Source organism: Eulemur rufifrons, chromosome 29, assembly GCF_041146395.1.
Source record: "Eulemur rufifrons isolate Redbay chromosome 29, OSU_ERuf_1, whole genome shotgun sequence".
Lineage (NCBI taxonomy): Eukaryota > Metazoa > Chordata > Mammalia > Primates > Lemuridae > Eulemur > Eulemur rufifrons.
Genome location: NC_091011.1, coordinates 94,919,807 through 94,944,374, shown reverse-complemented (window position 1 = coordinate 94,944,374; position 24,568 = coordinate 94,919,807). Strand labels below are relative to the sequence as shown.

General features: G+C 52.4%; 1 protein-coding gene across 4 annotated transcripts; it reads right to left on the bottom strand.

Annotated features, from left to right (window-relative positions):
- Nucleotides 1–3,507: 3,507 nt before the first annotated feature.
- Nucleotides 3,508–22,864, bottom strand: ZNF775 (zinc finger protein 775). 4 transcript variants are annotated; one of them, XM_069461420.1, is made up of 3 exons: nucleotides 22,845–22,864; nucleotides 14,112–14,192; nucleotides 3,508–8,245 (listed from the first exon to the last, which is right to left on the bottom strand). In XM_069461420.1, exons 2-3 carry the CDS (start codon nucleotides 14,161–14,163, stop codon nucleotides 6,648–6,650), a joined length of 1,650 nt encoding a protein of 549 aa, XP_069317521.1. In that variant the 5' UTR covers nucleotides 14,164–14,192; nucleotides 22,845–22,864; the 3' UTR covers nucleotides 3,508–6,647. The 4 variants fall into 4 exon arrangements, with proteins under 4 accessions (XP_069317521.1, XP_069317520.1, XP_069317522.1 ...); XM_069461419.1 differs by lacking the exon at nucleotides 22,845–22,864 and adding an exon at nucleotides 22,615–22,666; XM_069461421.1 differs by lacking the exon at nucleotides 22,845–22,864 and adding an exon at nucleotides 22,443–22,628.
- Nucleotides 22,865–24,568: the final 1,704 nt, after the last annotated feature.

Sequence of the window (24,568 nt, the reverse complement as noted above, 5' to 3'; positions counted from 1 at the left end):
ACAGTGATCAGAAATACTAACCTAGGCCCCAGTGAGAAAGTGCTTCATTTGACAGATAAAGAAACTGAAGCCTAAAAAAAAAAGTTACAAGTGCTCCAGGAACATCAAATAGGCTTTTTCTCTGTGGTCCTCTGTAGCTGTCGGGTGGAGGAAGCTGGGATTCCCCAAGGCCCAGGCAGGGCTCCTTGGCTGCTGGGGTGGAGCTATCCCTGAGGGTGGGCTTTGGGAGGCACAGGCCTCAGCATCGTGAAGGTCCCCCTGCAGCCCCACAGGTGCCCCACATGCCTTTTGAAGCCCAGGAACTGAACAACTGCAGGTGGGGGGCACCAGGCAGGAAAATCAGTCCCTGGCTCCCAGCACCAGGCCTGGAGGTGGGGCCTGCCTGCTTTCACAGCTCACTCTAAGGACCAGTCTATCCCAGCAGGCCCATCCCAGCTCACTTGGCCTCCTGAAGACCCACCCCTACCCCTAACCAGGCAGCTCCTGGAGCATCTCACTGAGGAATGTGGGACTTCATGTGTTAGATGTCCCAAGAAGACTGGTATTTTAAACAGAGGCTACAGGGAAGGAATACTGGAAGCCAAAGAAACGAGTCCACCAGGATGGTTTACCCCGGGGCCAAGCTTAGAGTTTCCATGGCATTGACCGCAGGACCTCCTGACCACTTGTGACAACCCACCCACCCCACTCCCAGCTCTCCAGCCCTGGTTGCAGAAGTTGTCACCTGGCCAGAGCAACCAGTTTTCATCTCTCCTGAAAACTACAAGAGAAATGGGGACATTTAGTGAAGCCCAAGGTTTTCAAAAGCAAAATCAATAATATATCTGAGGATGTCACCCATATTTTTAGCAGCATTTTCTAGGTAAGCTGTGCCAAAATAGAAAGGAAAAGAACACAGCTAGGGCATGGGGGTGGGAGGCAGACAGTACCTCTTAAAACTTGCCCTGCATCTCAGTGGGGACTGCCGAGGGCTGAGATGTCACTTTGCTTCTCTAGTTGCATATACATACACCCTCCGTCTTCCCCTAGGCACCCCAAGCCCTGTTCTCACGTGGTGAGCACAATAGAATGACAATGTGGAAACACCCTGCAAACGCAGCCATGCTGCTTCACACAGGCAGGGCCGTGGCTGGCATGGTGATCACCACTATCCCGAGAGGTCCATGTGGCAGCTGGCCCCTGGCCCCTAACAAAGACCTGTCCTGCCCAGAACCAAGGCATCCTGGGGAACAGCTGGCCATGTCCCCTCCCTGGGTAGAGGAGAATATAGCTGGGCTGAGCCCTGCGCTGTATTTAGCCTGGGGCACACCAGATAGACACAAAGATGACCCATGGGCCTCCCCTGGGCAGCTCCAGCCCGCTGCTCTTGACATCCTCCAGCTCCTTCTGTGGGCTGCATCCCTAGGCTTCCTCCTCCAGCTGGGCAAGCACCTCCCCCTTGACAAGCTCCTCCCATCCCCCCCCCCCTCCGCCCCCCAGGACTGGACACCTCTCTCCAAAGCACCTTGTGCTGACCTCAAATTTGGAATTCAGCACAGTTTTCCCCACCAGGTTATAAACTTCAAAGGGCAGGGACTGTTTTTAGCATCTCTCTAACACAAATGTCCAGCCTATAATAGGCCCTCAGGCAATGTCTGTTGAATGGATGAATGCTCATCCGCAAACTCCATCTGACAGCGGGGCAGCAGTGGAGGGGAAGGGTGGGCCCAAGGTCAGCCAGTGTGCTAAGGCAACTAAGGCAAAGCGACAGCCCCAGCCACAACTTTGAGGACTGAGAGGCACCACAGAGAACTGGGTGAGGATGTGGGCCTCTGGGTGCGAGGTCTCATCTGCTCCAATGTTCTTTTTTCTTGGAATTAAACCCCAGGACGTCACCTGTAACATCAATTCAGCCTAACCTTTAAACTTGTGGCAGGCCTACTTAACACTGGGGATGGCTAATTCTTTATGGGGATTAAGCCAAGCAGGGGAAAACCCTTTCCATCTCTTCCCATAGACACAAATGCTCTGTAAGCAGCCACACGTTGTTTTATTAAAGTGATGCTAGCTACCCTTAATTGTCTGCTGTGTGCCAGACACTACACCATATGCTTTACGCAGGTTCCTTGCCTAAGGACCTAGAGTTTAAATGGCAAAGCCAGAATTTAACCCCAAAACTATCTGACTCTTTCTAGACCAGTGGGGGTGGGATTGAATGAATGAATGCTCAGCTGCAAACTACATCTGACAGCTGGGGCAGCAGTGGAGGGAGGAAGGTGAGAGGAAGAAATAATGTTTCTAGCTTCTTGTCAATAGGAACAGTGCTAGGGCTGTACTGTTCAATAGCCATGTGTGGATGTTTAATTAAAATTAAATAAAAGTTAAAATTCAGCTCCTCGGCCACACCAGCCAGATTTTAAGTGCTCCATAGCCACGTGTGGCTAGTGGCCATTGTACTGGACATCACAGATATGGAACACTGTCATCATCATAAAGTCTTCTGTTGGATAGCACTAGTCTAGGATACCTTCCCCTCCAAATCTCAGCAACCCGAGAGATGCTATTGTCTTTTTGGCCTAAGGGATAACCTAAGCGGTACCATTCATTTCCCCTTCTTCACCGCCCCTCTGTGGTTCAGGAACAGCAGTGATATGTGAGAATATACTTTTTGACCCCAACACTCCTCCTCCTGCCAAAAGATCAAAGATATTTCTTTACCAAACTCAAATCACTTTTAAAAAATGAAAGGGGCTGGGTTTGGTGGCTCACACCTATAATCCTAGCACTCTGGGAGGCCAAGGTAGGAGGATTTCTTGAGGCCAGGAGTTTGAGACCAATCTGAGCAAGATGGAGACCCCCCCCCATCTCCACAAAAAATAGAAAAAATTAGCTGGGTGTGGTGGCACACACCTGTAGTCCCAGCTACTCAGTGAGGCAGGAAGATCACTTGAGACTAGGAGTTTGAGGTTGCAGTGAGCTACGATGACACCACTGCCCTCTAGCCTGGGTGACAGAGCGAGACTCTGTCTTGAAAATTAAAATTAAAAAAGGTTTCAGATGTGTCCCCCATTCCCACCAGTTTCTATCTGCCGAGTCCCTGCTGGGCCTGCTGTCTCCGTTGGCCAGTACGCTGGCGCTGCTTAGCAGCCGCTCCTCTAGTCTCTGCAGTCTGCTCTCCTCTGGGCAGTTCACCATGGCAGCTGAGCCCACAACCTCTGCAGCACCAAGCCTTCCCAAGGAGGCCCACCACCTTGCCAGCTGGCTTGAAGCTCGTGTTGCTTGCCAAAGGACAACCATTTTCTGAGCATCTAAGTCATTTTTTTTTTTTTTGAGACAGAGTCTCGCTTTGTTGCCCGGGCTAGAATGAGTGCCGTGGCATCAACCTAGCTCACAGCAACCTCAAACTCCTGGGCTTAAGCGATCCTACTGCCTCAGCCTCCCGAGTAACTGGGACTACAGGCATGGGCCACCATGCCCAGCTAATATTTTCTATATATATTTTAGTTGGCCAGATAATTTCTTTCTATTTTTAGTAGAGACGGGGCCTCGCTCTTGCTCAGGCTGGTCTCGAACTCCTGACCTTGAGCGATCCACCCGCCTCGGCCTCCCAGAGTGCTGGGATTACAGGCGTGAGCCACCGTGCCCGGCCTCATCTAAGTCATTTCTCTTAGCTGCAGCCTGCTCCTAACAAAGGCACACGAGGATGGTGCAGGCAGTGCAGGAACCCCAGCTCTATCAAGCTCATGTGGCCTGTTGTAAGCATGGCCACGCCCCACTGCAGACCTGCACTTACCTGCTGTGGACAGGATATAAACCCTTCAAGATTTTGATTTATTTGCTCATGGTTGTTTTTTGTTCCTGTAGGCAACCACCTTAATCTCAGCATGCTCCAGAGTATTTTGGATTGTAAACCACTAGGATAACAAGTCTTTCTTGTCATTGAGTTTATGACATTCCTCTTCCTCGATATTCTCTGACCCAGTTTTATCATTTTAAAATGAAAGGGAATGAAAATTAAGTTTTCAATGCCACAGCACCCCTGGAGAAGCCTGTGATTGTGACAATAGAAGCAGCTTGGGCTAACAGGAGGCCTGGGATCTGCTGGCAATTTGCCACATGACCTGGTGGACAAGTCACACTGTCCCAGCCCCCCTCCCTGCATGTCACTGCCCTGCCTACATCTGACTCATGGTGAGATTAAATGGGATCACAAATAAGAAAGCCTTGCTAAGAGAGCTGGGACTGGGAACAATTTGTTTAAGAGTTGACCATATAGAGAGTTCCAAGCCACATGTGTATCAAAATGATTTTCCATGGAGGTCCTTAAGCTCCTCAAGGGTAGGGACTATGTCTTAGTCATCCTAGCATCCCAGAAGCCTAGCACACAGTAGACTTGTTTAGTGAACCAGTACCCCTGACCTGTCAATGCAGCAATATACCTCAGTAATTCTTCACTCTGAGAATTTGACCCTGGCCCCCTTGTGACCCAAAGCACACATTTGTAGGAGGCTCAGTCACCTGGGGTCAGTGGACAGGTATTCTCACGGATTTGCAAAGGAAAAAAAACACGACTACAATTAGGCCTCATTAACCCCAAGTTCTACCAACAGAGCCATTTGATCTATTCCGTCTTTAAACACAGGCCATTTATGGGAAATAACACATTCTATTGTAAAGACACTCCTGCAGGACTGATCTCTTCAGTATCTGCCTGCGTTTCCCCCTCAGACGCCTGATTCCACAGGGATCCAGTGTTCCTGCAGGTCCTTGGCTCTCTAACCCAGGAATGAATGATGGCACTCAGGGATGCCCTCCTGGAGTAGGTGGGCTTGCTCAAGTTGATTTCAGAATTTGCTAAGTGACAAAGAGAAAGAAGCAAATGACTCCTGAGTCTCCTCCACGGTTCAGGTAGGTTTTGACGAGAGGCGGGGCAGGCTGGGGGTAGTCCCAGGAGAGTGGCAGGGCATCAGAGATGGGAGCACAAGGGCTGGTCTGGGGCACAGACAGTGCCCAGGAAAACCCTTCTGGTTTGGTTTCTTGTTGGTGCTAAGAGCCGAGTGCTCAGGTAGCTGGTAATGACTCTGGCACACCTGGCCCAGTGTGACATTCCACACAGCATGGCTTGTAATCAAAGAACTGGACCAGGCGTCAGCAGGCCTGAAGGCTAACCATCACCAGCACTGTGTTACCCAGGTAAGCTGGAACTGCTGGGTGGTCCTCCTTGTCCTCCCCAGCACCTTCAGGTCTTTGTTCAATGCTACAAGGCCAGAGCTTACCAGATAAAGAGGATTTAACAAGATCTAAAAAGAGGTGTGACTAGAAGCCAGGCTAAACTGTAGCAGCTCCCAGAGAAGGTAGCATTTCTGTGTGTTCAGAAGAGGATCAGGGGCCCTGGGAGGTGGGCAGGTGCAATTCCACCTCCAGAGTCAACGCTGGGGTCCCCCATTCTTCCTCCCACCTCCTAGCTATCCAGCCCTGGCACCCCAGTACCCACCTCCTCCCCTCTTCTGGGAAGATACAGCCTGGGCCAGAGCCCTGGGTTCTCCTGCAGCACCAGGGCCTCTGCCAACCCTGCTTTGGAAGGGCACGAGGGGTGGCCACTTGGAGGCAGGAGGTGGGAGGCAGTATGTGGTAAGGCACACAAAATTGACTTGAAAGAGAGAAGAGAGAAAACTGCCCTCCATCCCAGGCAAGAACTGGGAGTGGGGGGTGGCTGTGCTCATGGCAAAAGCTCCCTGCCCTGATCCCAGGGCAAAGGGATCCCTCAGCACACACATCCTTGCTTTAGCAAGGGTGGCTCAGAGAGGACAGTAAGACCACGCAGAATATTCAATCCTTCATTTTCTCTGCAAGACTGGCATTGATAGGATCCAGGTCAGTGACGTCAGCCAGGCCACTTTGGGCACACCCTGGACCAGAGGAGCAGCAGCACATCTGGCTCTGCCACCCAGCTCCCCTCCCCAAGCAACCAAACCTCAGCTGAGACCGCCCGCGCCCACCCACCACACACACACACCAGCTCTAGGGTCAGCCCACCATACCCAGCATCCTGGGCAGTGGGGCACTCCGGGTTGGAGGAGGGCATCCAACCATTCCCTCCTTCCAAAAATACTTATTGAATGGCCACGAAGTGTCAGCACTGGCCTTGGTGCTGGGGATATGCTTGCCCCTCCCTAGCCACAGCCTCTGGCTCCCATCCTTGGTGTCACTGAGTCTGCTGGGACTCCCCCACAGGGGCGGCCCCCTGACCATCCTCCAGCCCGAGTGTGACAGGCTGGTCCTATGGCTGACCAGTCCAGACCTGGGCCACTTGGCGCCAGGAGCCTCTCCCAGAGTCACCAAGAGCCCCACCACCACCACTCGGTGCTTGAGGCCAGGGGTCCAACCTCTGAAAAGGTACACAGACGGCCCCCAGCCCACCGCGGACACCTCCCGGCTCCGCAGTGAGGAACGTGGCTCTTACCTCCTCCCTCAGCACACCCTGGGACCTTTTCCCAGCACCCTGGGATGCTTCGGGAACTCTGTTCTCAGGCCTTCAGAGCCTTGAGGAAACTACTGGTTTCACCGCATGGGTTTCTAAGAGCCAGCACTCCTGGCCACCCCATTCCCCACGAGCTCCCCCACACACGTCTCCCCACCACCACCACGGTTCTGCTCGCTCCAGTCCACTAGCGCGCCTCCTCCTTGGGGCTGGGCGCCAGGGCTCCGCGGTGAACGCGCTGGTGCTTGAGCAGGTGCTGCTTTTGGCGAAAGCCGCGGCCGCAGGCGGCGCACAGGTAGGGCCGCTCGCCCGTGTGGTTGCGCCGGTGCCGCGTGAGGTTGGGCTTCTGGCTGAAGCGGCGGCCGCACTCGGGGCACGCGTAGGGCCGCTCGCCCGTGTGGATGCGCTGGTGGATGGTGAGCGCCGACCACCACGAGAAGCTCTTGCCGCACTCGTTGCAGATGAACTGGCGCGGCTCGTTGGGCCCGGCCAGGCCCGCGCGCCCCCGGCCCCACATGGCGTCCCCGGCTCCTCGGGACCGCTGGGCGCTGCGCGGCTGCGCGGCCGAGCCCAGGGGTCCCTCGGCCTGTGGCTCGGAGCCCGGCTCCCCGCCCGGGACGGCGGGCCCGGGGCGCAGCAGTTCGGCGGCGGCGTGCGCGCGCTGGTGGGCCCGCAGCGCCGCGCGGCTGGGGCAGCTCTTCCCGCAGCGGGGGCAGGGCGCGGCCTGCGCGGCGGGCAGGTGGGTGCGCAGGTGCTTGAGCAGGTGCTGCTTCTGGCGGAAGCCGCGGCCGCAGTGCAGGCACGCGTGCGGGCGCTCGCCCGTGTGGTTGCGCAGGTGCCGCGTGAGGTTGGGCTTCTGGCTGAAGCGGCGGCCGCACTCGGGGCACGCGTAGGGCCGCTCGCCCGTGTGGATGCGCTGGTGGATGTTCAGCGACGACCACCAGGTGAAGCTCTTGCCGCACTCGTTGCAAATGAACTGGCGCTGTTCGCCGGACCCCGAGGGGCCCGGCTCTGCGGTCCGGCTCCCAGGCTGGCCCCACCAGCCCTGGCAGAGCCCCAGCCAGGCCCACTCCGGGCGCCCCCGCGGCGGCGCCGGCCGCAGGCGACAGGCCAGGCGCGCCGCCGCGTCCCGGAGCAGCTCGTGCAGGCCGGCTCGGGCGCCCTGGCGGTCCCTGGCGTGCGCGCGCTGGTGGATGCGGAGGCCCACCTGATGGCGGAAGCAGCGCTCGCACTCGGGGCACGAATGGGTGGCGGGCCGAGAGTGGGTCTTCTGGTGCTTGAGCAGGTGCTGCTTCTGGCTGAAGCGCCTCGCGCACTCGGGACAGCAGAAGGGCCGCTCGCCCGTGTGGTGCCGCTGGTGGCGCGCCAGGTTTGGCTTCTGGCTGAAGCTCTTGCCGCACTTGCCACAGAGGTACGGCTTTTCCCCAGTGTGAGTGCGCTGGTGGATCTTCAGAGATGACCACCAGCTGAACCTCTTCCCGCAGTCCAGGCACACAAAGTGACCCTCACCGGCAGAAAGCGCGGGGTTCAGGGGGCCAGGGACTGCCCCGGGGGCCTGGCCCGCCAGCCCCCGATCCTGCTCAGTGGGAGGGGCCCACCTTGGACCCCCAGTCTCCTCCTGTCCCCCCAAGGCTCGAGGCCTCCCCATGGTCTGGCATGGCGGGAGGCCCTGCTGCTGCTGGAAAATGTTCTCTTTATCCTTCTCCGAAAGCACGGCCTGCGGCGCCAGCGGCTGCAGCAGCCGGTCTGGTTTCTCTTGCTTGATCTTCATCGCCAGCCCATCTCCTGCCAGAGGCAAACGGAGAGAGGACAGGGAGAGGTCACTTGCTGCTCTGCTCGGTGGATGGAGGCAAGGAGGGGAGAAAGGGATGGAGGTGCGGGAAGGCAGAGAAGAGCTGAAAATAAGGCCGGAGAGAAAACGATGCAGAAGGCAAAGATTGAAGCAGGCAGAAGAAAAGAGGGCAAGAGAAAAAAGAGAGTAGAGAAGGCAGAAAGGACTATAAGATAAGGGCAGGCTGAGGTGTGGAGAGAGTGAAGGAAAAAATACTAATACAAGAAAGGGAAGATCAGCGCATCACTTGGGCACCGAGGACATGGGATCCGCCAAGCATGAGCTGCCCTGCCTTCCCTACCGGAGGCCCAGCAGGCACAGAGATGGTGAAAGAACCTGTTCCAGTGAAATCTGCTGACCCAGGGAGCAGGAGAAAATGGCCAAGTTTCAAAGCATACCATTCTTTTTCTAAGAGGATCAATGTGCCAGGAGCTTTCTAAGTGAGGGCATGCCCAATCCCTCAGTGGTTAGGGTGACCAAACCCCAGGTCACTGTAGCACCCTCTACAGTGGCTGGGACCCTGTAGAAGAGACTGAGAAGAAAGCCAAAGTTCTTCAAAAATGGGTGATAGGCCACATAACTATATAAACAGGTGCTACGAAAACCTAAGGGACAGAATTATTCCCAGCTTATATAAACTACTGCAGTGAACAGGAGGGAAGGGAAGGAAAAGTCTGTGAGGCTGGCTTAGCTCCAGTATCAAAACAAGACAAGAACAGGGTGGGCAGGAAATTATAGGTTTATCATACTTTGAACGTAAACACAAACATGAGCAAAGCAAGTTCAGTAGCATTAAAATAATAACATGTCATGGCCTTGCTGAGATTTTCCCCAGGAAAGCAAAGAAGGCCCAGTATAACTCATGATATTATTTTATTAAAAGTGAAAAACCTCATACCATCTCAACAGATGTGAAAAAGTCATATGATAAAATTCAGCATCATTTCTGGAGGGAGGGGAAGGAAGAAGGGGGAAGAGGGGAAGAACTAGCTCTTAGCAAACTAGGAATATAGGAAATTTTCTTAAGTTGACAAGCAATGTATATGAAAAACTACAGTAAACATTATAACCAAAGGCAAAAGATTAGATGCCCATTAGAGTTAGGAACAAAATGAGGATGCTCATTATCACTGACACTATTCAACTTTGCACTTGGGGAACTAGCCAAAACCAGGGGGTGGGGGTGAAGGAGGATGGGGGAGTTGAGATAACTATTAATATATAAGTATTGGAAAGGAAGAGAAAACTGTCATTTGCTTATGATTATTAACTTAGAATGTGCAAGGGAATCCACTAAAAATAGAAATAAGAGTTCAGCAAGATTGCCAGGTACAAAAACATAAAAAAAGTAATACTTTTTAAAAATGGCAAGGAAAGCTATAAAATAACTGGGAATATACCAAATAAACATGTAGAACTTATATGAAGAAAACTATTAAATGTTACTGAAGAGATAAAGAAAACCTAAATAAAAGGACAGATATATTACTGGATGAAAAGACAAAGATCTTCACTCTAAAATAATGTTTAAATTCAATGTAATCCTAGTTTAGTAAATTAGAAAATTTATGATGTACATAAATTGCCCAGAAAATCCTAAAAATGAATAAGGAAGAATTTGGCTTATATGATATTAAAAGCTAGAATGGTACTACCATACACAAATTAAAATAGGTAAAATCCAGAACACTGACAACACCAAATGTTGGCAAGGATGTGGAGCAACAGGAACTCTTTCATTGCTGGTTGGAATGCAAACTGGTACAACCACTTTGGAAGACAGTGTGGCTGTTTCTTACAAAGCTAAATGTAGGCTTACCATACAATCCAGCAATCACTCTCCTAGGTATTGACCCAAATGAGTTGAAAACTTACGTCCACACAAAAACCTGTACATAGATGCTTTATTCCTAACTGCCAAAACTTGGCAGCAACCAAGATGTCCTTCAGTGGGTGAATGAATAACAAACTATGGTACATCCATACAATGAAACATTATTCAGTGATAAAAAGAAATGGCTATCAAGTCACAAAAAGACATGGAGGTACCCTAAATGCATATTGCTAGGTAAATGAAACCAATCTAAAAAGGTTATGTATTGGTATTGTAAGATCCCAAGTGGAGCACAGGGGATGTGGAGGCAGTGAATCTATTCTGTATGATACTGTGATACCCACACAATGTATAACACCAACAGTGAACCTTAATGTATATACCTATACACTTTAGGTAATAATAATGTATCAGGCTGGGTGAGGTCGTTCATGCCTATAATCTCAGTGCTTTGGGAGGCCAAGGCAGAAGGATCACTTGAGCCCAGGAGTTCAAGACTTCAGTGAGCTGTGATTGTGCCACTGCACTCCAGCTTGGGTGACAAAGTGAGACAGCCTCTAAAAATAATAATATATTAATATTGACTCATCAGTTACAACTGTACCACACTAATGCAAAATGTTAATAACAGGAGAAATGGGGGGAGGTATAGGGGAACTCCCTACTTTCTCTGCAATTTTTCTGTAAACCTAAAACTGCTCTAAAATGTAAAGTCCATTAAAAAAAGAAAAAGCCTCTTGACTGATGCAGTTGTTATTGGTGTGGCTGCTCCATGGTGGGCCTGGTGAGGTGAGGCTGCAAGTCAGATTCCCTTCTACCAAAAAAAAAAAAAAAGCTAAATATAATCAAATCATGAGAATAGTATAGAATATACATAAAGACAAATTGATCAATGGAGCAAAATAGCTTGATATATGATACAAGAGACATTCCAAGTCAATGGCAAAAGGCCAGTCTATTGATTGATTTAGAACCAACTGATAATCTTTTTGGGAAAAATATTTAAGTTAGATTCCTAGTGTATATTGCTTATAAAAATAAGTTCCAAATGGACTTAAGTAGTGGTTTAAACAAAGAAAATATAAGTATTAGAAGAATTACAGGAATTTGTTTATAATCCAGAGGTAATTAAAAGCCTTCTTAAACAAGATACAAAACATAAAAACTAAATTTAACAAAAGATACCAGAAACATAAGTCAAAGAGAAATAGCAGTCTAGGGCAGCACTGTCCAATAGAACTGTCTGCAGCAGTGGAAACGGTTTACGTCTGCGCTCTCTAGCCACTTGTGACACTGAGCACTTGAAAAGTACCTAGTGCAACTAAGAAACAACTTTTTATTGTATTTAAGTTAATTTAAACCTAAATTTAAAGAGTCATATGTGGCTAACGGCCACATACTGGACAGCACAGGTCTAGGAAAAAATATGTGCAGATATATAATGACCAATGGTTAATATCCAGAATATATAAAGGACTCCTGGAGATACGATGAAAAGAGGTTTAACCTCACTAGTCATCAACTAAATGTAAAATAATGGTGTAGCATCTTTTTTACCCATCATACCAGCAAAAATGGAAAGGATGGGCAACGTCCCAACTTCACAATGCTCATGGAAACCATGCAGAACAAGTACAGCCATGGGTATCCTGGGGACATAAGCTGGGTCGGACTTTCTAGAGGACAATTTGATGTTGTTTATTAAAATTATAAATGTATAGAGCCTTCTCCTTCTGGCCAGCAATTCCACTCCAGGTATTTACATAAGAAATACAAGTGTAAAGAGGAATGTCCAAGAATGGCCACTGAAGTGCTGTTTGTACTTAGCAAACAATGGGAAACCACCTAATTACCCATATACAATATTAATAGTTTAAAAGTTATCATGCCCTTCATAATATGGAATATTATGCAGCAATTAAAAAGTATGGAAAATAACTCTATATGCAGATGTGAAAAGATTTTCAAAATATTTTAAGAGAAAACAAAAAACAAGTTGAAAAACGATATGAATTATCTGATTGAATTCATGAAAAATAAAAGTATGTTTCTCTCTCTCTCTCTGTCAATATGCATGATCCAGGATGATTCGTGCCAACCTGAAGATGGTGGTGACCCTGTAGTCCATCAAGTGGCTGATGGCTGGGGAAGGTGCCCTCTCTAGCAGAAAGATGACCTTGGGCCAGAAAGTCCTAGGCTGCCAGGACAGTGTTCTGTCACATCACCTGCTGAAGGTGCGACTATAAATGATTGGGTAGGGAGGGGTCAAGCCCAGCACACATCCCGGAGCTCCCGCAGCTGAGGTGGGGAGGTGCAGGGACTCCAGCTGTCCCAGGGCACGTTCCCTAGGGCCCAGGTATCGACACGAAGGAAACCAGGCCTGCCCTTGACAGGAGTCCAAAAACAACAGCACTGCTGCTCTGTCACCATGAAAAGGATAATGTTTTAGGTTTCAAATGGTTCAGATAAAATAAAAAAGTAGAAAATGGGGATTTATGGCTGAATGGGCACAGAGTTTCCAGGGTGATGAAAAAGTTCTGGAAACAGGTGGACACACAACATTGTGAATGTACTTAATGCACTGAATTGTATACTTAAAAATGGTTAAAATGGTAAATTTTATGTTACATATATTTTGTCATAATAAAAAAAATACACAAAACAAATAAAAAGGCACTTAAAAGAGGTAAGCTCTCAATTACCTGAAAAATGTGGCCATCCAGAATGAGTCATTCCCTAAGACACTAAGGGGCCGGCCCAGTCCCCATGTGCCTCAGTGCCCCTGGGGTCTAGGCCAGCGCTTTTCAAACTCTTCCCTAAAACCGCAGGGTGGCCTCAGACGCTGGGAGGAGGAGGAGAGAGGGTCCTGGCGGACTCCACGTCTCACATCGCCCAGAGCCACCTCACAGCCAGTTAGGCTCCCGTTCTGAGTTTATCTGGGGAAAGGGGCCCTTCTGCTAAGACGCTGGGCACTCGTGCTCCAGGTTTCACTCTCACACTGTAATGTCCACACCACACACGGGCGGCTGGAGTGCTCCTGCCCGCCCACCCTGCTCCTCAGGGGAGAAGGGGCCAGCAGTGTGGCCAAGCACCCTGAGGGTCTGTGTCAGGACCCAGCCCCACAAAGGCGTGGTTGCCACACACCACGCCATCCCGCTCCATTTCTCTTTTTCCCTCTTGCCTGGTGTCTGTCTCAGTCATAGGTCACTGAATGATCCCTCTCCCCCCAGGGGCGGTAAGGCAGGGGCCCTGGGGTCTGCGGGGCACTCCCCTGGGAGGGGAGAGGGAGGTAAAGAAACCTGAGCCACACTCTGCCCAGGATTGCGGCTCCAGACCCTGTTCCAGGGCCTGCTCTGGGACCCAACCCCGTCTGAGGGGCCCAGAGCCTGCCTGCAGCCCCGGCCACACAGCCACCAAGGGCTGGGAGGGCCACTCACAGACGCCAGGGGCTGCTCCACCCTGGGCCAAGAGCACATGACTGTACAGGAAAATTTTCCACTCACACCATGTATTTCATCACAACTGGCTCTAAGCAGCTTAGCTGATAAAGACCCTGAACTTTGAGTGACCCCAGGAAGCTTTAATGGACCGAACTGGAGACACTCTCCTGACCGATGAACCACAGGGTTTGTTTTAACTGACTGTCCTACCCAGAGTGCTAGTTTTCCATGTTTATTAGCATAATCACTGTGAACTCCCTGTTCTAGCACTTAAAAAACACCTCAGTTCCTACAAGGTGTGTGAGTGTTTGTGTGTCCCCTTGCCTGGCAAGTTAACCGGCAGGCATCTGTCATCTTTTTAGCTCCCACGGCCTCTGTCTTTGTCCCGTTCTTTACATGGCCTCCCAAGTCCTGGTCCCACCCTGAAACCCTACGTCTCCGGGAGGTACTAACTACTGGCCGAGGGCAGCAGCTCTGCCTGTCTTCAGAGAGGGCAAGGGCACTGGGGCCCCAGCTGGTCCCCACCTCCTCCAGTTTCCCTCTTACCTGTGCTGTCACCAGCCGGGCCATTCTCCATCCCTGGAGGCCTCCCCAGCATCAATGCCGGCCGGGTCCCTGCCCTGCCATCTGTGGGTGAGATGGGAGTGAAAGAAAAACAATTGGCCAGTGGGACAAGGATGAAAACCGGGGTTCTCAGTCCACCTCCCGTCCCACAGAATGCACTCTCTCTTTTTCAAAGAGCCTTTCTAGCCATAACCTCATTTGAAATGTGCATGGCTTTTTTAATTGCACACATACCTGCTGGGCAGGCAACATAGGCATAACTCCCATTTTACAAAGGGGAAACAGAGGCCAGAGAGACCCCTGACGGGCCCAGAGTCGTGGAAGTGGCTGACTGGCAAAGCTGGACAAAAGCTCAGGTCTGCCAGCACCCAGACCAGAGCCTCGTGCCCCACACTCAACATCCGCAGCATGGCGTGTGGGGGACGCCACACCTGAGGACCAGGAACTGCAAATACGGTCAGAGATCCACCCGGGACCAGCTGTGGTCAGGAAGACACCAGGGAGCAGAGCTGCCCTCCACATCCCCTAAGTCACTGCCCCGCTCTTTGAAGTTCCCGTCATGTTCCAGCACGCACCCTTCCAGGGAGCCTCCCGGCCATCCCTCTCCGCACAAGAACACACAGAGTCAATCAGGGTGCTAGCTGGCCCATCTCTCGTTCACACATCTGGGACTCATCTCTTGTCTTCTCATCCCAAGTCTCGTGAACATCTCCCGACTGGCTCACGTCACGCCCAGATCACGGTCGGGCATGCTGCTGCTTGGGCACCCCGGGCCTTTGCCACAGCTGTCCCCTTTGCCCTCCGGTCTCTGCCTGGCTGGCCCCTTGCTTCTGCCAGCTCCCTGCTTAACTGTCACCTTCTCAGAGCAGCCTTGCTGGCACCTCTACATATAGTCACAAGCCTAACTCCCCACAGAAGTATTAACTTTTGCGACTTGACATGATCTCTACTTGTCTGTTTCTTGCCACCATGAATGAGGACAGGGACTGTTCATGTTTGCTAGCGAATCCCCAGTGCCTGGAACAGAGCTGACATAAACAGGGCGCTCAACAAACACACGGAGCAAACACCTGCCACCCTGCCTGGCTTGGAGCTGTGGCAGCCTAATGGCCCATCTTGCCCACCCTGGTGGTGGGCACTGTCTCTCCCAAGGCAAGGATCTGGTTTTACGGGCCTGGTTTTACCCCCTTAGCAGAGCAAGCAAGTGAGGCTGGCTGCCCCACAGAGAAACAGCTCGTGCTTCTTGCTGCCTCCAAAGAGGAAGGGAGGGAGGGGTTTTTCTAGGCTCCAGTCAGCCCCTCCTTCCCAGGACCCCTACAGGGCAGCCCTCACGGAACACCGCCCCACACTGCCGGGGAGCCCCGGGGAGCCTCGCAGAGACTCAGCCTTCCACCTTCCCTCCCCACATCCCCTGCCAGAGTCCACTTTGGGTGGGAGTAGCAGGGTGAGGGCAAATATGAATCTAAAATACAGAAAAAAATCGTCCCTGGTATAGAGGGAAAGACACACCCCCTTTTTTTCAGAGCGTTTTCTTTAGAAACTTCTAAGTTCTGTCTCTGTCTTTTTGAGATGTAAATCATTTTAACAGCTAAATAAGTCTTTGGCCAGCTTGGCCACTGTAGGTCTGCTTTTCTGAAGGACTGGGGAGCCACCTCTTTGAAACGTAAACACCGAGGAAGATGCCTGGTCTCCACAGGAGGGCAGGAGCCTAACTTCAGCAGGCACCAAGTTGCAAACCTACCTCCTGTCAAAAAAATATGAGTTTATTTTTCCTTTGGATAAAGGCAATTATAATAGCTAACATAGATGGTCACTCCAATTACCAGGTGAATTTAGGATGAATTTCATGTGACAAATGGTGCTGTCCAGTCCTCTTACTTAAGGGCTAGTTACTGGTTATCCTGGGAGCATGTCTGTAATGGGTGGCATCTGCCTGGCTACATGCAGGCTGAGACCTTGCTCTGTCTTTGTAGCCTCTTAGGGGATTGCCTATAATGTGCATCATATTCTGGTTTAATGCACATTCAATTTTTAAAACGCTGTTTTCTTTCCTTCTTTTGCAAAGGGATTTTGTTTTAATATTTTTTAATTTTTTTTCAGACGAATCTTGCTATGTTGCCCAGGCTAGCCTTGAAGTCCTGGGCTCAAGCGATCCTCCTACCTTGGCCTCCAGAGCAGCTGGAACACCACTGAGCGCAACACTGAGCCTGCATGAGATTTTGTTTTTAATTCTATTTCCCAACAGGGGTCTGTTAAGCACTCTGACTGCAGTTTCTCATAGACACTAAAACCTGTTGGTGGTGCAGAGAAGAGGTCCAGCCTGCAGGGGCTCCATGGCACTAGGTTCTCCTCCCCCACGCACTGCCCTCTCCCTGCAGGCCGCCCCGTGTGAGCTTCTGCACCCCACGCCTTAGGGAAGCCTCTCATCAACTGGACTTCAGGTCCACCTAAAGAGGCACAGAGGGACTGGTGGACAGAGAAGCCACCATGGTGTGGGGAAACACAGAATGAAGGGGTCAGAAATTCAGGGCAAGGACAGAGGGGTGGGCCTTGGCCTATACCACACTACTAGAGGCCCCTATGCCAAATCAAAGATAGTCCTACTTTATCCACCCTGTCTTCCAAGAGGTGTTAGGACCTAAAAGTCACTTCAGGTACCAGAAGAGCTTCAATTCTTCCTGACCTCCCCAGAGCAGCTCCTCCCTTAGGCCTCAATACCTCTTTCCTGGGCCACATGCCAGCTCCAGGGAAAGCAGCCTTTTGGCTTAGGTAAGAACAGAAGTGGAAACAAAAGAAAGAGTCTTGTGGACCCAAGGGGGAGAAGTTAGAAGTGAGTGGGGAGACACAGAGGGCAGCAATGGGGGAAGGGAGGCCATGTCTTTGGGGACCCACCTCCACCTGTGTGCTCAGGTGGGATGCATCTGGAAACAGTACAGCAGGTGCCCTGCAGACAAAACCCTGAGAAAGCCATGCCAAGGAAAGTCCTCCATGTGACACTGTCTGGGCTACCAGGTGCCCCACCCTGAGCTTCTCTCCCATTCTGCCTCTCGCTCTGCTGTACCACACGGCATACCCCCACCCCACTAACCCTATCCGCCACGGCACACAGCTGACCAGAGATGCTCAGGTCCCAGGCCCACCCACAGGCCCCAGAAAAACACCTGGGCCAGAGGACAGGTAGCAACAGGGTAGCTTCACCACACCCTGCCAGGACCCTGCCCAGCGAGGGGACAGGGGACAAGTCTCTGGACAAGGCCATCTCCCCATTCCCACTTCCTGGCTCTGGGCCAGGCCCCCCTCCAAGGCCAGGCTATAGTTCAGTGTGCTCCCCACAAGGGGAAGGCCTCAGCCAGAGCCCAGCTGCCATGACAACTGCAGGACCACACAAAGAGCGCATTGTGCCCTGCGGCAGGTGCTGAGGCCTGGGGCAGGGGAGGTAACAAAGGAGCTTTGGTTGCAGCAGAGACTTGGGGGTGAGGCAGACGGCAGCTGGGGGAGAGAAAGACCACAGGCCAGGGAGAGGCAGCTCAGGGACCTGTCCAGGTCCCCCCACAGCCTCCTAGTCTCAAGCCCCAGGAGCCTTCCCACCACCTGGGCACAGCTCTCTTCAGACACAGGGCCCCAGTAGGAGGTCAGAAGTAGATAGCACCTCCCGAACCCTTTGTGCCAGTGGTCAGGAGCAAGGACTGCCTTCCACCAGGAGCTGAGGCTTTGAGGGGCAGGCAGCTCCCCAAACCCAGGTCAAAGGCCCAGTGCCACACCTTCTCAGCCACGAGGCCCCACCAGGTCCTCAACAGCCCCTTGCTCTCACGGGACACCCCAGCAGGAGCTGGCCTTCCCAGGACCCTCCTGGGCCAAGCCGACACCCCCTCTGCCCATGCTGCCCGAATGGCCTGCCCCTTTCTGTCAGCCACATCCTTCCCAACCCAAAGTTGCTTGACCTCACGCGGTCCACCTGGTCTCCTCACAGGCCCTTAGCTGACTGGGTGTCTTCACTGCACAAAGTCCTCACTCGGGTCAGCCCAGGGAGTGCGGACTTACTCCCTTGCCCTGCCCAGTCCCTGAGATGCAGACGGTTCTCAGTACATATCGAAGGAAGGAAGGAATGAAACAATGGAAGTCTGAGGAGGAGGCTCTTCTGGCCCGTCTTTGTCACTAACAACAAATTCCTCAGGATGAGCCAATGACATCCTCTGCCTGGGAAACCGATTTCAGTTAATAGCAGATGTTTTAATTTTAAATATACAATTATAGATATATGAGAAACTGACATAAACACTAAATGTACAAACACACCCAGAGACAACCGTATCTAAAGGATTGTATCTAAAGATACTAAACTGGGCCAGGTGTGGTGGCTCACGCCTGTAATCCTAGCACTCTGGGAGGCTGAGGCAGGCGGATCATTTGAGCTCAAGAGTTCAAGACCAGCCTGAGCAAGAGCAAGACCCCGTCTCTACTAAAAAAAAAAAAAAAGAAATTAGGCCGGGCGCGGTGGCTCACGCCTGTAATCCTAGCACTCTGGGAGGCCGAGGCGGGTGGATCGCTCGAGGTCAGGAGTTCGAGACCAGCCTGAGCAAGAGTGAGACCCCGTCTCTACTAAAAATAGAAAGAAATTATCTGGCCAACTAAAATATATATATACAAAAAATTAGCCAGGCATGGTGGCGCATGCCTGTAGTCCCAGCTACTCGGGAGGCTGAGGCAGTAGGATCACTTAAGCCCAGGAGTCTGAGGTTGCTGTGAGCTAGACTGACGCCACGGCACTCACTCTAGCCCGGGCAACAGAGCGAGACTCTGTCTCAAAAAAAAAAAAAAGAAATTAGCTGGATAACTAAAAAATATATATATATATATATATACACATATATATATATATATATGTATATAAAATTAGCCGGGCATGGTGGCGCATGCCTGTAATCCCAGTTACTCGGGAGGCTGAGGCAGGAGGATTGCTTGAGCCCAGGAGTTTGAGGTTGCTGTGAGCCAGGCTGATGCCACAGCACTCTAGCCGGGGCAACAGAGTAAGACTCTGTCTCAAAAAATAAATAAATAAAAAATAAAGATACTAAACTGTATCTTAAGTAAACAAAAGTTCAAAGACACAAAAATAGAGATATTCATACACATGAGAATACCTGCAAAACTGCATCTGCAAATACAGAGAAAGTGAGATATTTTTAAAAACTCACAGACATACCTACAGATCCACAGACACACAAATGTGTCACTGTGAATCACATTAGCACAAATCACCACACAGCACACTCAGGAAAACAGAAACGCCAGTCCATTCATGACACAAGTGTCCTTGCACATTCTTGGCCATCCCACTGGACCCACTTGCTCCAAGGAAAAGAACTCAGGGAGGTGGAAATGGAAGCTGCGGGACTGGTGGCATAGGCCAGCAGGGGCTGCAGCGGGCTGGAGAGAAGGCAGAGTGGGACAGAAAACCCTAGACACTGACGCTGTGCCCAGCAAGCCCAGTGCAGCGTGAGACCCTCCCAGGGCCTTGCCACAGGCTCTGACCCACAGGGAAGCAGCAGCCCTCTCCCCAGCTTTGGGTGACCTTGAGACTCCATAGGGCTGGTTCATCAGCACAGGGCTCCCCTCTGAAGCCCACTCCTTTGCAAGGCTGCCCTTCCCAGTCTCTCCCCTAGGACTCCAGACCCCCACCTCAAGCCCACATCACAACCCATAACTCCCAGCCCATGGTCACTAAGCTGTTGCTTGTCCGGGGCAAGTCCCTTTGCCCTGGCCCTCAGGTTCCTAATGGTGAAGAGGAGGCTCCAGTGCCCCGCAGTAGCCTCCACACTCTGCTTGGCTTCGAGGGAGGAAGAGGTTTGACATGGCTTTGGTTGCAGCGCTGTATGCAGAGCCCTCTACTTAATAGGGCAGTTCTGCATGCCCCTTCCAGAGGTCCTGGCCCACACAAGGTCCTGTCCCCTCCCCCACCTAAAGGCCTTCATCCCCACACCGCAGCATCAGGCCCAGCATCCTCTAACAGCTCTCCAGTCCCCACCCATCACCCGCCCTGCTCCTCTACAACTTTTGTCCCCCAGTACTAGCCACCCCCGCTGGTACCACTCTTCCAGCCCTGCCCTGCCCCTCTTCCCACTCCACCATCTTCAGACCTCAGCCCCCCAAATGCTTGGATCCTCAGCCTCAGGAATGGGGACAGAGGTGGGGAGCAAAGGGAAGGGCAGACCATCGTCCCACAGAAAGACCAGGTCGTAGTGGGCAAAGCCATTGAGAGGCCCTGGACTGGGATTTTGTTTGTTTCTGGTTAGCCATGTGACCCAGGGTAATCCACTTTCCTTCTCTGAGCCTCAGTTTCCCCACCTGCAAATGGAAATAACAATACTTGCTCCTGCATATAAAATTGTTACATCAAAGAGGGGGAACAGGTTGAAAGGACTCTGAAAAACATTCACAAGGTGCAAGACAAATTCATTTTAGATCGTTGCTGTGGCCATCACACCCTCCTGCTCCCCACTCAGGGTTGTAAGAACTGTACCTCAGGGTTGCTCTGGTATGAACAGCCTGCATGGTTTTGTGGCTTCCATTTGCTCCCGCCAGCATTCCCTGGGGACAACCTGGTCCACAGGCAGCCTGCCCACCTCCTAGAGGTCCCCAATTCGACCCAAGCCCCGGATTCTGAGGCACCTCGTTCCAGGACTTCTGCCTTCACCTGCCCAACATGCACACCCTTGCTGGGACTGTCCCACCCCACTCCTACCCATGCCTGCCCCACACCCATGGCATCCTCCTCCCCAGCCTCTGCTCACCCACCTCCCTTTAGAGGAGAGAGCTGCACTCACATTCCCCTGCCCCGGTTCTAATTAATACTCAGGAGCCTGTCAGGACCTGGGGAGATCCCATGACCTGATCTAAAGGCAGGGGCCAAAACCAACTGCCAACAGCAACCCTTTGAATATTGTCACATTGTAATTCATAAACACTTTTCCACCCCTTGCTGCATTCAAAGGACCTCAAGAAAGGGAGGGCTTCCCCCCCTTGATGGATGACGAAAGCAAAGCCCAGAGAGATTATATTCTCCGCCTGAATGCAGGTCTCCTGTACACCTGCACAGAGCTCTGCTTTCCAGGCCACTGCAGCCCTGAAAAACCTTAGATTTCTCCGCTGAACCTTCATTGGGGGACAGGTACATCCACCAGTCCACCCCCACTAAGCTCTGCAGTAGGCCACTAAGTCCCACTGGGGCCATTTTTAATATCTTCAAGATCTCATACTACCACTGCCCAAGTTCAGGCCTCACTACTTCTCACCTGGATGATTTCGACAGTTTTACAGCCTGCCCCCTCCAATCCATCTGCCATCTAGAACCCAAAGCAATTTTTCTAAAACTGAAATTTGGACATGTTACTACTATGCTTAAAATACTTCAATGGTTCCCCCACACTTTCAGATTCACTAAAAATTTTTTGGCAGGGCCATTCAAATCCAGCCTCTGTTCACCTCTCCCTACTGCACCCCAAACAGACCCCATCCTCCTAACATCCATCTCCTGAATTTGCCCTGTCCTCCCACAGCTATGACCAGTCCTGGAAGGCCCTTGACCGACTCTCCCCTTCCCAGCCCAGATTAGGGATCACTTTGGCCAGGAAGCAATTTTGGATATACCAGGTTCAGTTAGGGGCCCTTCACTGTTTAACCTTTGCACCCATGCAACCCAGCACCATCTGCATGGAATCATCATCATCAATGTTCTGTCAGTCTCCACAAGACTACAGACATCTAAACACAGGCCCATCACCCAGTACAGGCCCCACACTCTATAAACCATTGATAAAAAGCGTTATAAGGGAATGCTTAAATGAAAGAAATTTCAGTCCAAAACAGATTAGAAGCATGGAATCATGGAAACTTAGAGCTGAAAGGAGGCAAATGCCATCTAATCTCTTCATTTTACAAATGAACACAGGGACCCAAAAGAACAGTTATCTGTGGAGCCTGGACTAGACACTGCGCCTGCAGCCCCTGGGGCTCTCACCACACCCAACCCCAGCCCCATGATCAAGACCCACTCCAAGCTCCCTCTTGCCCAAAGGAGGCCACATCTCTACATCCTCCCATGTAGATGTTCTCTATATTCTTTACAGAGGGAGAAGCCCCTCATCCCACCCCACCACAACCCCCCAGACCCTGGCTGTTGTGCCCATTTTCCTAGAACCGAGGTCTCAGGACCAGACACGCACCCACTTCCAGCTCCTGCGGTGCTTCCCTCTCACTGCCTCCACCCCCAATCCTGAGCCCCACTCTTACAATACACATTTATTGAGCACCTACTACGTGTCACTCTGCAGCGGGCACTGGGCTTCCTGCCCCCAGAAGCTGGTCTATCTGGGAGGCGGACACAGGCGGGGAACTCAGAACAACGGGACAGCCGGGAGGGGCCGCGCGCGGGCAACCCTCCGCTGGCCACTGCATCCTCCCCAGCCCTCACTGGCCTCCAGCTGACCTCGCTGCCCAGGCCTGCGGCCCTCCCCCGCCGGCCGGGTCCCCTTCTCCGGGCTGTGGGGGGTGGGGAGGCTCGGGGCCCCAGGCCCCCGCCCCATCCCTCGGCTCCAGCCCCGGTCGGTGGAGGCAGTGTGGGAGGAGCGGGGCCGGGCGCTGGGCCATCCCTCGCACCGCCCCTTCCCGCCCGAAATGCAGTGGGACTCGGAGGGAGGGGGCCGGGGAAATAAATACCTTTGACTTTGTGGCTAAGGTTAACGGGAACTGCCACCCCGGGGGCGACTTGGGCACCGGGCTCCCGGCCCTGGCCAGTCCCGGGGCAGGCGGGGCGGGAGCGCGCGCCTGATTGGCTGGCGGTCCTGGCCGTCCCCAGGACCACCCAGCTATCCCATTGGCTGCGCCTCTCAGATGACCCATCCGGCCCTATCGGAGCAGCCCGCGGGGCGGCCCCTTTGTTCTCCAGAGCCAATAGCCTGGGTGGGCGGGCTGACCTCGCCCCCGCGGGCGCGCAGGGCCTGGCCGCTGGGAACGCGCTGGCTGAGGGCCGCTGGGCTGAGGGCGCGGGAGGCAGAACGAGGCCGGGACCCTGGTGCCCCGCAGCTTTGTGGCACTCCCGCCCGCCGGGGCCCCTTCCAGACTGGGGTTCGCAGCCTGTGCACGCCCCGCTTCCCGCTCACGCACGTTTGGGTTCAACCCGTAGCTCAGCAAACATTCGCCGAGCGCCCCAGCGCGCCCGGGAACCGGCCGCCCTGCGAGGAGTCCGTCGGGGCCGAGACAGAAATCCCCGCTCCGCGCTTTCCCCGGAGCGCAAGTCCAGTGTGGTGGCAGCGCCGTTTCTTTGCTCCCTGGAGGCAGCTGCTCAGGGCTGCGCACGTCCGGCGCCGAGGGAAGGGGGTCTCCCGCGTGCGGAAGTGTGGGGTGTGGCAAATGGTTTTTAGGGTTGTCCACGAGAGACCTCAGAAATCGTGACATTCAGCCCCTTCGTTTTCTAGCTGAGGAAGCAGGCCCGAGGAGGTTCATTACTGGGTAGGGCTCGCAAGAGTGGAATCCTCTCCGCGCCGCTGCCAACCTGGCCCAGGCGGGCGAGGATCTTCGGTTCCCAGAGACCTCCTGGAAGGAGTATTTTTTCATCTACCCACCCCGATTGTAAGGAAATTCCTCCCACTTCTGCCTCAAAGGGGGCACAGCGGGGTCGACTCCCAAGGGCAGGACTCTCCACAGCTGCTTAGAAGCTGCCTTGTTGATACAAACGGAGTGGGGCCTCTCCGAGACTCCTACAAACTGTCGCTCTTAGGCAGGTGGACCTTATTTTACCTCATCGGTCACTAGCTGGTTGAGCATTTCCCATAGGCCCAGCTGCTCTTTAGCCTCAGGAGCACAGTAGGAATTGGGGGCCGAGTCTATGCATTTTGCCAGCAACTTCATGGGCAGTTTTACAAAATATACTTTTCTGTCCCTGGAATTTGACTTATTCATCTGTGAAATAGAGTTAATAATTTTCTAGTTGCCTACATACCTTACTGGGTTTACAGTTAGATTTGGTTATATTGTCCACAGAAGCACTGGTGAGGTGTAAAACCCTACACACCCAAAAAGAGGCCACACGTGTAACCATCAACACTTTGGAGTGTCATTCACCTCTTCATTTTCTAGAGTACCTAGAGAAGGCTCCACAAAGGCTTGTTTCCGAGACCAGTATTCTAGTTCCAGATCTGCCACGCAAGTGTGATCCTGGGAAAGTCACTTCCACTTTCTGGGCCTGTTTCCTCCTCCACAGGAGACTTCCACCAGATTGACATTCCATGACCAAGGGTATTTCAGGGGTGGAAAGAATGAGGCATATCTGGGATCCCATTTCCATTAAGCGGAAAAAAAAAAAAGGAGGGGGGGGAGGCTGCATGTGTATGTTTGCAAATGCATAGGAAAAATGCCTAGAATACCCCTCATACCCTTTTCAT

Excerpts from the sequence above, each read along its gene's own strand:
- ZNF775 (XM_069461420.1), bottom strand. The coding sequence starts at position 14,163 with ATGCTGGGGAGGCCTCCAGGGATGGAGAATGGCCCGGCTGGTGACAGC. Across the intron at positions 8,246-14,111 it reads CCCGGCTGGTGACAGCACAG|GAGATGGGCTGGCGATGAAG; the intron begins GTAAGAGGGAAA and ends TGCCTCTGGCAG.